At 32.6% G+C, this 16982-nt stretch overlaps 2 protein-coding genes across 6 annotated transcripts in view; both read left to right on the top strand.

Annotated features, from left to right (window-relative positions):
* The window catches only part of LOC141399570 (uncharacterized), a 36986-nt gene extending 26225 nt beyond the window's left edge, over window positions 1-10761 (top strand). For 4 of the 5 annotated variants that reach the window (XR_012411872.1, XR_012411874.1, XM_073978572.1 and 1 more), the window contains one exon: window positions 6201-7120. Coding sequence is in view for 3 of the 5 variants with exons in the window: in XM_073978572.1 (XP_073834673.1) it covers window positions 6201-6348 (148 nt within the window). In the remaining 2 variants the exon portion in view is untranslated. Of the gene's footprint in view, window positions 1-6200; window positions 7121-10608 lie in introns of those variants that run through there. The other variant, XM_073978574.1, reaches the window with a different exon arrangement.
* LOC141399569 (histone deacetylase 6-like) lies at window positions 10703-13088 on the top strand. Its single transcript, XM_073978570.1, has 4 exons — window positions 10703-10830; window positions 10896-11513; window positions 11659-11746; window positions 12109-13088. Exons 2-4 carry the CDS (start codon window positions 10902-10904, stop codon window positions 12276-12278), a joined length of 870 nt encoding a protein of 289 aa, XP_073834671.1. The 5' UTR covers window positions 10703-10830; window positions 10896-10901; the 3' UTR covers window positions 12279-13088.
* The last annotated feature ends 3894 nt before the right edge of the window (window positions 13089-16982 follow it).

Raw genomic sequence — 16982 nt, 5'->3', positions numbered from 1 at the left:
TATATTCGTATTTCCTTGGGGTGTATGTATACTTTTCTGTGTTGTGAAAATTGAATTTCTTTAATTGTAATTAATAAACGTATTAGATTAAAATAAATTTGTGTAATTATGGTTATTTTGTCACCAAGGAGCCACACAGTGCAGTTGTTGCTGTAAAAACCCAACGATTTAGCCAAAACTGCATTTTTGTAGGGTGTATGTATACTTTTCTGTGTCACTGTATATACCCCCCAAACAAAATGCTGAGGGTATAATGAAGAATAAGTTCGATAAGCGACTATTGTTATATCTCCGTTGATTGACCACCTACACCAACGTACTTAGCATCATTGTAAAATCAGTCTTTCTACTTTCATTAACGGGCTTTTTCTTTTGATAATCCGCAATAGCTGCGGAGATATTTGTATGAGAAACCTTAACTTTTTCCCCAAGGAAATTTTTTTACCCACTTCGACCTCTGAATATTATCCGACCATCGCCATAATGAATAGGCTTCTTCCCCTTTAGGATCCTCATGAACTCTCAAAATTTCGTGACGATCGGATCAAAATTGCGACTTGTAGTGTGATTACAAGTTAGATGGACAGACGGACGGACGCACATAGCCAGATCGACTCAGCTCGTCGAGACATTCATTTGGATATATATATGTAAGTATGGGTTACGATCATTATTTTAATGTGTTACAAACGTTTTGGGTAAAACCAACATATAATACCCTCCCCTCCCCACATAGTGGTGTGGGGTATAAAAACGAAGAAATAAACCAAATAGCCAAAGGTAAAGAACTTTGTAAAACTTACATGCGTTACATTGGAAGCGAGGTGGTGAGTCATCCGGGTAAAGGATCGGCGAGCACACTGGTGAGTGCTCTAGAGCCAGGTCAGGCAACCAATACGAATGCATCGGCTTTGAATGTGTTGTGTACGTGTGAGTCACAGCGAGAGGGTAACTTTTTTCTCTGAATAAACTGTGAGAAATTGTGTGTGCATAACATCAGTTCGGTTGAAATATAGAATTTCGTTGATATTGTTAGTTTATGTTTAAAATTTAAATCATAAATGATTGAATAATGCTATTGCAAATAAAAAAATGTGGTATTTAATATTTTTAAAGGTTTGTATATACAGTGAATCACAGTCAAAAGTATCCACTTCACTTTCTTACATTACTTTTCACTGTGAGGTAAAAATCGATGTTGTATAACAATTTTTAATTTTTTATCTAAATATACCTGAATTTCGTTAATTTTATTTTATAATATTTACGTCAAGACACTAATGTTTAAAAAGAAAAAAGAATGAAGTCGCAATTAGCTCTTAGCAATCGCAGTTTTAATAAAAGAAACTGAAGTGGATAATTTTGACTGTGATTCACTGTTGTATGTTGCGTAAATCTTTTCTTTAGAAACGATAAAAAAAGTAAGCAAATGTCGAATACGCATAACTAATGTTATTTGGCGTATTATCATAAGACTACAGAATTTTACATCCTGCAATAAAATTTATTTAAATTTAAGTTAAATTGAAAAAAAAAAAAATAAATTCAAAAAATTAATTCAAAAAAATCGACTATTTGGTAATTTTCGACTTTTGATGAAAAAAATGCAAATATGTATTTTTAAAAGAAGTCCCGATTGCAGGAAAACTGTAATAAATAAATTATAAATTTATAAATAATAAATTTTAAAACAAGTGAGCAAAGACTATAGACGGGACGGGACCGACTATGTAATACCCTACACCACTACCCATGTGCATAAGATTTTCCCTGGTAAACACTTATTTTAGGGAATATTACTAATATGTTTTATTCCTCAGGGACCACATTAGGCAAAAAAAAAACCAGTAAGGAAAGGATCAAAGTCGGACGGGGCCGACTATATGATACCCTACACCACTGTGAATATGTAAAGTATAAATCGGAGCTATATCCAGATCTAAACCGATTTTGTTATAAAATTTATTTCCAGACCGAATTCAGTCACACATTCCAAATATCATTGAAATCGGACTTATATATCGTGTTTTGAGCAGCAAATACGCGAAATCGGCCGAAAATATATATGGGTGCTATATCCAAATCTGAACCGATTTCGATATAATTTGGCACATTTATTTCTAGATTGAATTCAGTCACACATTCCAAATTTCATCGAAATCGGAAATATATAGTGTGTTTGGTACAGAAAATACGTGAAATCGGCCGATAATATATATGGTAGCTATATCCAAATCTGAACCGATTTCTATATAATTTGGCACACTTATTTCTAGACTAAATTCAGTCAAACATTCCAGATTTCATTAAAATCGGACGTATATAGCGTGATTGGTGCAGCACATACGTGAAATCGGGCGAACATATATATGGGAGCTATATCCAAATCTGAACCGATTTCGATATAATTTGTCACATTTATTATTAGACCAAATTCAGTCACACATTCCAAATTTCATCAAAATCGGACATATATAGCGTGTTTGGTGCAGCAAATACGTGAAATCGGGCGAAAATATATATGGGAGCTATATCCAAATCTGAACCGTTTTTCACCAAAAGCAATAGCGTTCTTCCTATGGCTAAAAAAGTTGTAGTCCCCAATTTTCAGCTAAATCGGACAAAAAATGCGACCTGTACGTTGCGAACAAAAATACATGGACAGACGGACAGACAGACGGACGGACATGCATAATTCGACTCAGAAAGTGATTATATGTATATCCCCAAAAGGAACTATGGGTCTATTTCGTTTCCTTTTGTATGTTACATACAAATGCACAAAGACATAATACCCCTTACCACTGTGTGGTTTAGGGTATAAAAATAAATGTTTATACTTCAGGATAGGTTCATTAATGTTTTCATTTTAAAAATCATTTAAAAAAAGTAAGAATGAAGGATAAATATATACATACATAAATGGCGTGTTAATGTTTTTTGGCACAACAAACATTCATAATCACCGAAAAAATTTTCGGCGAATAAAAAGTCGTTTTCATACTGGTCAGTCATTTCTCTATGTGTATTCATACGTACAATCAAGAAAAATAGCGACTACACCACCTTCTTCGTTGACTGATCAGACAAGACTGCTTGTTTCTTTTTATTGGAAAACGAACAAGCTGTTCGGTGGTGAGTGCACATCGTATTTTTTCGCTCAGTATACACAGAGTGTGCTTGTACTCTCAGCAAGCGCACACGGGCGCCTAATTGCCTGACCTGGCTCTAGAGGCGTATTCGGCTCGTTGTTCCAGGGGTATCCCAATGGCCTGATCCTCTTCACCGTTACTGCATCCTCTTCAATGCTTACTTTTCGTTTCCTCTTGCATTCATCGTTGATCTTTATAATGTCCAGTTCCATTTCAGAGATTTTATTTTTTAAATTATTAATCTCTGATTTCACTGCCTTCTGGTCCAAAACAGATGCCTCCACAGAAACTTTCAGGAGCTCAAAATTGTTCTCCATTTCTAAAATAAGTTTTCTTAAAGGCTGAGGTATAATAATAAAAAAATAAAAAACCTTTTAAACAACTAGATTTGCTCATGTAGCATTCATTTGCAACGATTGTAATGCATTGCCGAGCAATGTCCAAAATTTGAATTAACATTTTTTACTGTTCTCCATTTCTTTTTTTTACTATAAAAAGTAAAAAGGATATCTTCGAATTCTTCTCTGACTTTTTATCCCAAGCGAATTGATTTTTCGACGGCGGTAAGCCCGGCGAGGGCGCGCGTTGCTAATTTTTGTCGACGCCTACTGAATTTCGACGCATATTAGCTTCGTTATCATACTTTTTTAGTGGCAAAAGTTACAAAAGAGAGAATTCCATTCCGATTGTTTTTGTTTTCTTTAAAAATTGCTTCCGGTTTTACCATTTTTTGGGGTTAAGGAACGCTTTGCAGGTTAAAAGCAAGCATTACGGGTATTTTCTTGAGGAGGGGAAGTAAAGGATCAAGGATAGGGAATATCATATATATCATTTCAAAGTAAATAAAAATAACCATATATTAATCAATATGGATAATTCTATTGTTTATTTCCTCTCATTCTGTAAGTCAGCACCTATGCTTATTGTGTAATTGGATGGCCACATTGGTCTATTATTTGAGCAAAACTGCCAGTCAAAACTGATTGTGTGAACCCCACTTAATGTACCCACCTTCACATTTCTGTGACGATAATTAAGTAGTGCTGTAGTGGGATTCTGTAACTCTCTACCGATGGAATTAACGACAAATGTCGATAGTTAGCGATATTTGTCGGTAAGTGCTATTCTGTATACAAATTCTACCGATTTTTATGTCGGTAATTATCGAAAATCATCGGTCAGTTACCGACGAAAAAAAAGGAGTCGTTAAGTCGACCAACATAAAAGAATTTTCATATTTTAAACAAAAAAAATCAATAAAAATCAAAATTTTAAGAAATGATTTTGGAATATATATTATGCCAAATAAAAATTTAAACTGAGATATATTTTTCTTTACGTATAAAAAAGAAAATTCTGCGACATATGGTGGATCCTTTCAGTCTAATTAATAGGAAGCTTATGACACTTTATGAATTGGAAATGGATACATTTTATAAAATAATGGATGAAATTGGGGGTCATTTGGTAACCTCCAGAATTGCGCGAAAAATTTCTGAGAAAATAATAAAGAAAAAATAAAGAAGGATGTGCAAAAAATATCATTGGAATATTACATTCCGAAACTTATTTATTAAATTCAGAGACGTTTAGAAGCTGTTATTGATGCCCAAGGTGGGCATACGAAATATTAGAACCAACTTTTCGAAAAATACCGCGAAAGACTGAAAAGTTCTAAATTTTGCAATTTTTTAGTTGACAGTACAAATAATGAGTTGTTCTCCTTTTTGTTAATTTTAAGAATTTTTTTTAGAGAAATTTAGCTACTTTTTTATTTTATTTTATTAATAAACATGTGTAAAAATTATACTGTTAACAGAAATATAAATAATGATATTTATTTATACCAATAAAATGGAGTTTTATTTAAAATTTTCTAATAATTTTGGTTTTGCAATAATTAAGTTGACTAACTGTATGTACGTATACCCAATGGATTTGACAATAAAAATCCACTGGAATAAATAAAAAAATAAAATAAATATAGTTATATGTAAACGTACATTTATAGTTTTAACTACGATTTTTAATTTTTATCATCATGTAATTTGAAAAATAATCATTTTATATACAATTGTGATTTAAATAATTTCATTAGAAATTTGAATTATGTTAATTTTGAATAAGCATTATGTCGTTTAAAGTGTAATTTTTTTCATTCCATTTTGAAATGACCTGCATCTTCTTTAAAATTCCGTCATTCTACCGATATTCGTCGGTAAAATTTTTGTATCGATAACATTGAAATACAGAATAGCACTTTCGGTAATTCAACCGAAAATTTTCGTTAATTATCAATATCGGTTCGGTAGAAAAAAAAGTTACAGAATCCCACTACTGGTCATCAATTTTTTGCCATCTCTACAATTAAGTGTTGCCAATTTTCTTTCCTGATCACTTCCCAAAAAGCAATCAAGCAAAAAGACGAAAAAACATTTCAAACATAAAAAAATTGAAAATTTCAAAATGGAATTCGCGGAAGTTGGTGTTATTATTGAATTTTTACGAGAAATCGCGTTAGCGGCTGTAACCGAGTATGAAAGTAAGTATTTTTTAATATTTTTAGTTTTTCGAATGTATTTTTACACCCTAAATATTCTAACCTAAAAATTGTATTATTAATTAGGGATCGTTTACACGAGCCATCAATGTCATATAACACGAAATATGAAGAATCAACGATGGAAATTTTAATGTAATATTACATTGATGACTCGTGCAAAGTACCACTTAGGTTAGGTTCCTTGTAACACATCGACATAATGGTCTTTTTGATAAAACGTTTTTATACCTACACACTATGTGGGGAGGGTATTAAAAATTGTGGAACATCCCTAGTTTAGGCCATGTTTATATTATAGCCTTTTGCAGGGTTAACCTTCTTTATGAGGATTTGTTGGACGTATACACAATAGGGTTATGACTTTTTGTATATGTATATGTAATGGTATTGACATTTAAAACCCAGCGGGTTTTTTTAAATCCGGTTATATATAATTGTAAAGACCAATATCAGATATTTTAATTAAAAATTTTTCTTTACTACAGATATAATATCAATGAGGTTTTGGCATCCATAACAGCTGACTTGCCCAATTGGAGTTCACTTTCCATGGAAAATTTTAAACAAATTATTAAAACCATACTTAAAAATATTGCAAAATATTTATTAAAAATATCTAAAAAAAAATTATAAATCATTATAAAATGGATTAAAAAAAAATTTAGAAATATTAAATAATGATAATTAAAAAAAAAAAAAAAAAACAAAACAAAAAAAATTTTAAATACATTTAAAAAAATGAATTTAATATAACTTCCTTTCATTACTTTTTATGATGTTAAACGTTATTAATAAAAAATTAAAATTCATTTTGAATAATTGGCCTTGAAGGCTATCTATCTATGTATTGATATTGAATAAAATAAAGTAATATTTTGAATTATGGCCTTGAAGGCTATCTATGTATGTATTGATATTGAATAAAATAAAGTAATATTTTGAATAATTGGCCTTGAAGGCTATCTATGTATGTATTGATATTGAATAAAATAAAGTAATATTTTGAATAATTGGCCTTGAAGGCTATCTACTTATGTATGTATGTATTGGTATTGAATGAAATAAATAAATATTTTGAATAATTGGCCTTGAAGGCTTTCTATGTATGTACTGATATTGAATAAAATAAATAAATATTAATCTTAGTTTTCGCAACTATTACATCGTTCAGAAATGTCAGAGGTCATTTTTATTACATGTTTAGGATGAAACTTGTTATGTTTTGGAACACAATTTTGAATTTTATAATTTCAGGATTAGACCCTATTAAATTGTGAAAACTTAATTTACAAAAAAAAGTAAATAAATATGCCTTGATATGTATTTTGTATATCATTTGTTGTTGTACTTTGTTCACAACACAACACATATTTGAAGGAAACCCACAAGTTTTATACATTAGTATAGTATACATCGTTATGACAATGCCACATTCTTTCCCAAGAGTAAAGTGGGGTTCAGACGATCAGTTTTGACTGACAGCTTTGCTCAAATAATCGGTTGCTTGCCAGTGTGGTCGTTCATTTTTGTCAGTCATCAGGCAACCACAAAATTTTTTGTGGATGTTGGACAGTCAGCTGTTGGTTGTTTGTTTGTTTGACCGTGTGAACGAAACAACGACAGTCAAGGAATAAATTAGCAGAGTAAATATCAAATAAAAGTTAAAAAAGTCGTGTGTTTTTATTAATTTGATTGATTACACTGCTCAACAAAATTGAAAAAGTTGAATGTTTCAGACGAAGTTGCAGTTGTTTCTAGATGAAATCGGCGAGTTATTTTCAAATCCGGTCCCGGGTTTTCTCCATCAGCTCTTGTTTTTGAGATATAGCTCAAAATCGGTTTTTACGAGCTTTACCCAGACTTTCGTTATTTTCGGATACAAACAAATATTTTTTGTGGGTTTTTCAACATTAATATATTAAGGAGATGTTGTACGCTCGATACAAATTATTTTTGAAATAATTATGGTGAGTATATATCAAAAAATATAGAAAATATACGACGGACCTTGTAAAAATTTCATATTTTGAGTACTTTAAGCTGTAATTACGTCATCAGGGGAAGTCATAGGATCTTCATATGGTACTCCGGATATGCTTAGGGTGTCTACTATATAATCCAGTATTCAAATGTATAATATAAAGTTCATAGCGCCCATGATTCCGCCATAACCTAAAAACCATCATGAAGACTGCCATTGAAAAGTAAATGGCTTATGTGGTAATGATATCACTGGTAAATGATTTCCCTTTAGAAGTCTTCATGACGATTTTTAGGTTATGGCCGAATCATGGGCGCTATGAACTTTATATTACAGTATGCAAAATTCATATTCGTACAAACATCAAAAATGAATAAAATCGTTATTTATTCCATATTTTATATGCAAATATGATACAATTAAAGGGGATTACTATAACGAATAAAGATTTAAAAATAAGAAAATAATTTTTTAATTTATTCCGTCATTTAGGTATAGATGGCGCCTGTGTGGGTGGCAAAGTTCGTATTCGTACACCTAGAAAGCACTATATATTTGTGGTATTTAAGGATTTTTAAAGCAAAATACCACCAATTTTTGTTGTTTTCTTCTTCTAGAGTGCCTCTGCTGTAGAAAAATGTAAAAATAACGATAATTTAATTGAACATTTTGCATGAATAAAAAGTCGGACCAACATCCGAAATACTTAATAAAGATGTCATTGAAACGATTAGCTATGGTAATTTTTTCTCGAATTTTGAACGGATATAGCTAATAGCAGTCCTTCTGAAATAATATTCAAGGTCTTATATGAAAATAAATGTTGTCAGCGTTCGGAAATGCAACGAAACGTAATCCGAATTAAGGCAACGCAAAGACATGTTTTGGTTTCTACGTCGTAAAAATCGCAATTTCTGTCTTATATTTGGCACAAAATGTATTGAAGTTTTAAAATAGGGTTACGAAAATCATTTAATATCGAAAACTGTGAGAAATTATGAGGAACAGTTAAACTGTAGAAGTCTTTATACTGTCTCCGTGCGACTGAAATTTTACGCTTACTATCACGAGGGTTATGATTGATAAAATTGGAAAAACAATGATTTTTATTTGTAGAAAATTATATTTCTTTACCAAACAGTCCTACATGAATGCATAAATGTCAAAAGAATTAAGTAAAATTGCGAAGTAAGAACGTGGGGTAACCTAATGATGAAATGCATTATATTCTGGGAAATTTTCGGCCTTAATTATCTATTTTTTCTTGTAATTTTCGATATGTCTTGACATAATAAGATTTTTGAAACCCTATTCTTATACTTCAATACATTTTATGCCAAATATAAAAGAGAACTTGCGATTTGTACGACATAAAAACCAAAAATGACTTTAAATTCCCTTAGCCGGGATTACGTTTCGTTGCATTTCCGAACGCTGACAACATTTATTTTCCTAGGAGACCTCAAATATTGTTGCAGAAGGACTGCTACTAGCTGTTTTCGTCCAAAATTCGAGAATAAAATACCACAGTTAATCGCATCTATCACATTTTTCTTAAATTTTTCGGATATTTGTCCGACTTTTTATTCATGCAAAATATTTAATTAAATTATCGTTATTTTTACATTTTTCTACAGAAAAGGCACTCTTTAAGAAGAAAATAACGAAAATTGGTGGTATTTTGCTTTAAAAATCCTTAAATACCACACATTTATAGCGCTTCTAGGTGTACGAATACGAACTTTGCCACCCACACAGGCGCCATCTATACCTAAATGACGGAATAAATTAAAAATTAGTTTTGTTATTTTTTAATCATTCTTCGTTATAGTAATCCCCATCAATTGTATCATATTTTAATATAAAATATGGAATTAATAACGATTTTATTCATTTTTGAAGTTTGTACGAATATGAACTTTGCATACTGTATATATTTGAATACTGGACTATATAGTAGACACCCTAAGCATATCCGCATTGCCATATGAAGATCCTATGACTTCCCCCGATGACGTAATTACAGCTTAAAGTACTCAAAATATGCAATTTCTACAAGGTCCGTCGTATATTTTCTATATTTTTTGATATATACTCACCATAACTATTTCAAAAATGATTTGTATCGAGCGTACAATATCTCCTTAATAGATTAATGTCAAAAAACCCACAAAAAAATATTTGTTTGTATCCGAAAACAACGAAAGTCTGGGTTAAACTCGTAAAAACCGATTTTTAGCTATATCTCAAAAACAAGAGCTGATGGACAAAAACCGGGACCGGATTTGAAAATATCTCGCCGATTTCATCTAGAAACAACCGCAACTTCGGTTGAAACAAAAGTCGTGTTGAGCAGTGTTATTATTGCAAATAAGAGATAAAAATAGCAGACAAAAATCTTTTCCTTCATTTTAATATCGGCCAAGCAAAAAATTGCAAACAAAACGACAAACATGGACAACGAAAATGAATTTTTATGTTGCTACGAAATGCAAAGATTGCTCTGGGACATAACCAGTCAAGAATATATGATGCGCGACATTAAAACAAAAGCATATGGAGAACTACTAAATGTTATGAAGAAATACAAGAAGGATTGTTCTATTGACGACGTCAAGAAGAAAATAAACGTAATCCGCTCATCGTACAGAAGGGAATTAAAAAAAAAATAAAGCAATCTGAATCTTCTGGAGCTGGAGTGGACAGCGATTGGCTCAGAATCTCGAATTTCTTTTAAAATATTCACATGTGAATATTGTTTTCGGGAGGCTATCAATTTTTTTTACCCATTTCCTTCTTCTTGTCACTTTATTTTCTTCCTCTAAAAGCGAAATGATCAAAAATGCACATCCAATCTTTTTGTCATCCATATTTATTAATAAAAGTTGTTCTTTATATGATTTTATATGTAGCTATGTGAGCACAGTAATTTTTCAACTTGACTGTGGGTTTGTCATCCAACTTGAATGACTGTTTGGCCGCTACGAGCAGCACAACAAAACTGAAGCAATCGATATTTGACCAAAAGCTGTCAGTCAAAACTGATCGTCTGAACCCCACTTAAAGATGGCGACTATGACTGTGTTGGCAAAGGTGCTGGTGTTGGGTTTAATGTAAACATTCCTTGGAATAAGGTTAGATTTGTAAACAAACCATCATTTGAACTTTTTGTATAATCGGTTTTATTTGCTACTCACAGAAAGGCATGGGCGATTTAGAATACATTATGGCCTTCCAGCATATTATAATGCCAATCGCATATGAATTTGATCCTCAATTAGTTTTGGTGTCGGCCGGGTTTGATGCTGCCATTGGAGATCCATTTGGTGGTTGTAAAGTAACTCCTGAAGCTTATGGACTTTTTACCCATTGGCTGTCTGCACTGGCGAATGGTCGCATAATAGTGTGCCTTGAAGGAGGCTACAACGTCAACTCGATTTCATACGCCATGACCATGTGTACGAAATCATTGTTGGGAGATCCCATACCACCGGTGCAATTGAACGGCAGTACTCTACGTCCACCTACAGTTACTTATTTGAGTTGCATGGAAACTCTACAGAACTGTATTAGTGTCCAAGCGCGTTACTGGAAAAGTCTAGCTTTTGGGAAACGATTACCGCAGGTGTCGGGCGAGAATAACAATGAGGATTTTCTTGCTGCTACTTTACAAAATTTAGATATTACAAGGGATGATGTTCAGGGTGCTGCTGGTGGTTCCGGCAACTCCGACCAGAATATATCTTTAGAGGCAAGTGGCAGTAAACCGAAGGTAAAAGTTAAAACCCTAACAGAATTTATCACAGAGCACATGCAGGTAATTAAAGTCTAACGTCTATGTAAACTTCAAAATTGTTAATTTAATCCCAACATAACATTTGTCTGTTTCATTTCATAAAATGCATTTCCAAAATACATACCTACAATGGGAATTTTACTCAATTCAACGTCATACCAAATAGGCATTTGAAAATAATGAAATGTTTGCTGTTGTACCCTTAAAGAATTGTCCACATTTAGCACAGCTGCATCCTGAGGATGCGCCAAAATGTAAGCAAAAATATTATTGTGTATTGTTATTATTTGGTTTTGTGTTTCTGTTTTCAAAAAAGTGTTATTTTTAAGTAGAAAATCAATCATTCACATCATTCATATTCACACAATCTGTGTAGAAATATTTATTTTAGAATTTCATTAGTCGGCGTTTAACGTTTCATTCTACACCTGGCATTGGTGTAATTAACTCATCTTACTTTTAATTAAAAACCATTGCTAACTCATTTCTTGGAATTTTTGTGGAATTATATTTTTTTGTTTTTGTGCTCTGTAAACGTTTTTGATTATTTTATTAATTTATAAATTCGTTTGTGCACAATAACAATTCGTATTCCTCTTCTTCCTTCCTCCTATAGCAATAAATACAAATCAACCATGTAACGAATGTTCCTCGGTGGCTGAAAACTGGATGTGTCTCAGTTGCTACAAAGTGTTGTGCGGTCGTTATGTAATGGAACATATGATGTTCCATAATATTGAAACATCCCATCCGATGGCTTTGAGCTTTAGTGATTTATCTGTTTGATGTTATCCCTGTGAATCATATATTAAGCCTGTTCGATAACTTGGCAAGTAAAAAGTATTTGCAAGTACTTGCGGCTACTTCTCATTTCTCTTTTATGGGGCAAGTTTGTTATCGAACAGCATTTTGTAAAAGTTTGTACAAACTTTTGGGTTATCGAACAGACCTATTGACAATAGAAAATTACATGTATACAAATATCTAGCACATTTAGATAAATTTGGCGAGGAAATGCAATGGGCGTACGATGAAGATGATGGACAGCAACACAAGAACAAACTCAATGGCAATGATAGTGACGATGATGATGACGACGACGATGATAGTAGTAGTTGCAGCCGACCATTTGGATCACAAAAAAACTATTATATACAATTAAATGTAGATTCGAATAACTGACATTTGCTCACTGCACTGGTGGAGACAGTGCAGCATCATTTGTGTTTGCTGTTTCCTTCTTTGCGACCAGTTTTTCGATTTCTTTTGCATTACATTTGCCCCTTAGTACAACGTCTATGTACGCATATATTGCATTATTTTATGGCGAATTAATAAGCTATAATATTTTTTTTATTGAAATTTTGACTTATATTACTCCCCTGCACCTTGAAGATGTGTTATATCATTTACAATATTATAAATTCTGTTTCTGTTATCCTCAATACATAGTCTTTTAAAGCTTAACGCATCTATTATTGTACATTAATTCCCATTGGACTAAGTATTATTGGAATTATATTTATTATTTTTTCAGATTACTGCAAATTGTTTGTTATTAAACAAAACCACAAAATAATGTTGACTTTTTCTCTATCCTTTACCATGGAAAAATAAAAATTAGTATACATATAACTAAAATGTGTTTATAATTTTGCATATTTCTGGAGTTTAGGTAAGGTATAGAGTTTTGGTGTATTCTAGGACCTATAGTAAAAATTGATGGCGAAGAAATTTGTAGAATATTTTGATCCGATAAGATCACATTGTATAGGAGGAGGGATCAAAAATGTAATCAGCGGCCGGGAAAACATAAGAACCAAAGGTTAGGTCAAAATCTATTCATTTTTAGAGTTTTGGCCAGGTTTTTTCGGAAAATCGGACACTGTGCATTGGGGGTAACACTCCAGACTCAAAAACAATCAAATATTACATTTAGATAATTTTATTCCATTCATAAAGAAAGATTATGTTTGTATTATGTTTAGAAAAAAAGTCCTTCGGAAAAAATTGTAATTACATTTTCATTTAAGTGGCTTATGTTGTTTGTTTGTAGAAATTATAACTGCAAAAAAGCTTTATGTATGTACATATGTTTCTTTTTTTCCTTTTTTCTATCCAAAACAAGGCACATTGAATGGTAATGGATTCGATATATTGGGATGTGTTATGTCAACAATGTTCTTTATGGGCAAATTGATTTTATTACAATGCTGGTTGACACTTCACATTGATCCAAAACATAAACAAAACTCATTACATTACGAAGGCATCACTTGGCACAGAAAACGGCGTCACTTTATTCATATGTGAATGACATGCAGAACTCGTTCGTTGATCGTTCTTTGTGGATCTTTCGGTCTGCGCTCAGTGAGCTATTGAACTATAATGAACTATATCGACTGATCTAGTTCATACGCTCTTTTCAATGAATCGTTCAATTGAACTTGTTCGTTCATGAACTATACAACTCTAATCAGAATTATTTTCCTTACGCTGAAGTCTCGAAGCGGAGCACCTCGCCATGAGGTAAAACTTAAGAGATTTTCGGGCAACTACACAATGTTTATATTGACAATATAATTAGTTATGATGGTGAATACAAAGATTCTCTTTTTGAACTTCTAGAAGACCCCGACCGGGAAACCATTCTACAAGTTTTTTAATGGTAGATCTTAAGTTTTCATTAATTGTTTTCATTTTGGTACGCCGAAACTTAATCCAGTTTTAGGTTTATAATTTTTATACCCTCCACCATAGTATGGAGGGTATATTAAGTTTGTTTTTCCGTTTATAACGCATTTAAAATACTCATTTGCGACCCTATAAAGTATATACATTCTTGATCAGGGTAAAATTCTGAGTCGATCTGTGCACGTCCGTCCGTCAGTCTGTGGTAATCACTTTGAAATTTTGGGAAAATGTGTCTTTTGTTTGCAGGCAGGTCAAGTTCGATGATGGGCTATATCGGTCCACGTTTTGGTATAGCCCCCATATAACGGTACCCCCCATTTACGATATTTTTCAGTTTTTAGCAACATTTTCAGACCTATTTAGCTATAATTTGACATTTAGGGTTCTTAAGTGTCAATAAACTTATATAACAAAAGTTGTGGACATAGGTCCACGTTTTGGTATAGCCCCCATATAACGGTACCCCCCCCCCCCCGATTTACGGTATTTTGACGTTTTTAGCTACATTTTCAGACCGATTTATCTATAATGTGACATTTAGGGTTCTTAAGTGTCAATAAACTTATATAACAAAAGTTGTGGACATAGGTCCACGTTTTGGTATAGCCCCTATATAACGGTACCTCCGATTTACGGTATTTTGACGTTTTTACCTACATTTTCAGACCGATTTAGCTATAAATTGACATTCAGGGCTCTTAAGTGTCAATTAACTTATATATAGACATCGGATTTTGCATATTTGCATATTTTTTATTAATAAAGATACGAAAATTCTGATTAGACCAAAATTCGTTTTGAAGAAAACTGAATGCAATGACAGGCTCATATTTTTTATTTTTTTTGCATATTTTGCATATGCACAAAATATGCAAAAAATATGCTAAATATGCAAAATATGCAAGTAATTTTTTTGACAAAAATCATCAAATTAAATTTGGAAAGTCGTCAAAAAGTGTTCTAAATTAAGTTTATTGCCGTTAAACTTCGATTTCTTAGCATATTATCATGTTATTAATTATTATTCCGCCACAGCAATAAATCTGGACTAAAAGACTTAGAAAATTTCCTATATCCCAGCCTTCTTATTACAACATAAGTTGCTTTCTAATACAAATTTGTTCAAAAACTCAATCAGAAATGTCAAAATGTACGTATCCAAATATGTTGATAGTTTCTGCTCCGTTAAAATTGTCTGACAGAATAACAAATGAGCTAGAAATTAAGACTAATAGTACGTTTATATATAACCGGATTTAACAAACCCACTGGGTTTCAAATGTCAATTCCCTTGTATATACGTCAAATAAATCCTCATTATGAAGGTTAACCCTTCAAAAGGCTATAATATAAACATGGCCTAAGAAAATATTGAATATTACATAAAATCTTTCATATTTTATTAAAAACATATAAAAAGTATATACGGTGTCATCGTGAATATTTCCCTATGAATTTTCCACACGGAAAATAATTTTAAAAAGTGAAATTCTTTTAAAATCAATATTTTTTAAAAGTTGAAAAGTACTAGATTCGCTTCATTATGGCGTATTTTAGTCGAATCGACAAAAATATTCCCTTCTGTTGGGCATCAATACGGAAATAAAAAATTGTGAAATTGGGGAAAGGAAGCAAATTCTGCACGGAATTTTTATTCATGATTACACTGATAACTATATTTTAATACCCTAAGGGTATTATGTCTTAGTGAATGAGTTTGCAACATGCAAAATAAAACGAAATAGACCCACAGTTCCTTTTGATGATCTGCAGAGACTCGCATTTATAGACCACTTCGCATAAAAATTGGGGATTTTTTGGCTCTAGGGCAATCCCTATTTTGGTAAGAATCGATTCAAATTTGGATATTGCTCCCATATATGCAGTACATTCGCGATAATCCCTACACCACAGGTTTCGGCGGTGTCCGAATTATCAAATTGTTCGTATTAACGAATTGTAAGGAAAATAAATTATTTTATCACTCGTGGAAGTTATATAGGGTGTTTTTAAGCTAGATAGAACTTTAAATTATAAAAAGTAACACAAAAAATTAAATTTTGATGAAACTTTTTTTTTATTTGTTTCAGTATACCCTGACAAATCATCATGAATAGACTCACGCTTGAACAACGCTACGAAATTATCCAAATTTACTTTGAAAATCCATCCATCCATCCATCTGAACAAGCGCATTTTTGGCTTAACGGGTTTGTTAATAAGCAAAATTGCCGCATATGGAGTGAGACCAATCCACAAGAGACCCTACAGACTCCATTACATCCAGAAAAATGCACCGTATGGTGCGGTTTTCACGCTGGTGGCATCATCGGACCTTATTTCTTCAAAAATGAGGCCGGAGCTCGCGTTACGGTCAATGGAGATCGTTACCGCACCATGATCAATGATTTTTTGTTTGAAAATATGGATGACATTGATCCGGAGCAGATGTGGTTTCAACAGGATGGCGCTACGTGCCATACGGCGAACGCAACCATCGACTTATTGAAATCAAAATTTGGCGATAAGTTGATTTCGAGAAGTGGACCTGTCAATTGGCCTCCAAAGTCGTGCGATTTGACACCTCTCGATTATTTCCTGTGGGGCTACGTGAAGTCACTTGTTTATGCTGATAAACCAGCAACATGCCTTGGCCAGCATTGTTCGTGTTATTCGTGACATACGGCCAGCAGTGCTCGAAAAAGTGGCCAAAAATTGGACGTCCAGAATGCACTTCGTCAAGAACAGCCGCGGTGCCCATATGCCCGAAATCATTTTCAAATGTTAATGTCACGT

This window comes from Musca autumnalis, unplaced genomic scaffold (genome assembly GCF_047663935.1).
Source record: "Musca autumnalis isolate F117 unplaced genomic scaffold, ASM4766393v1 scaffold_3, whole genome shotgun sequence".
In the NCBI taxonomy this organism is placed as follows: Eukaryota; Metazoa; Arthropoda; class Insecta; order Diptera; family Muscidae; genus Musca; species Musca autumnalis.
This window is presented reverse-complemented; position numbering and strand designations above follow the sequence as displayed.

What these genes read in the sequence shown, in the direction of transcription:
- LOC141399569 (XM_073978570.1), top strand. Translation starts at nt 10,902, where the DNA reads ATGGGCGATTTAGAATACATTATGGCCTTCCAGCATATTATAATGCCA. An exon ending in TTATCACAGAGCACATGCAG is followed by an intron (nt 11,514 to 11,658) that starts GTAATTAAAGTC and finishes CATACCAAATAG; the next exon opens with GCATTTGAAAATAATGAAAT. An exon ending in TCCTGAGGATGCGCCAAAAT is followed by an intron (nt 11,747 to 12,108) that starts GTAAGCAAAAAT and finishes TTCCTCCTATAG; the next exon opens with CAATAAATACAAATCAACCA.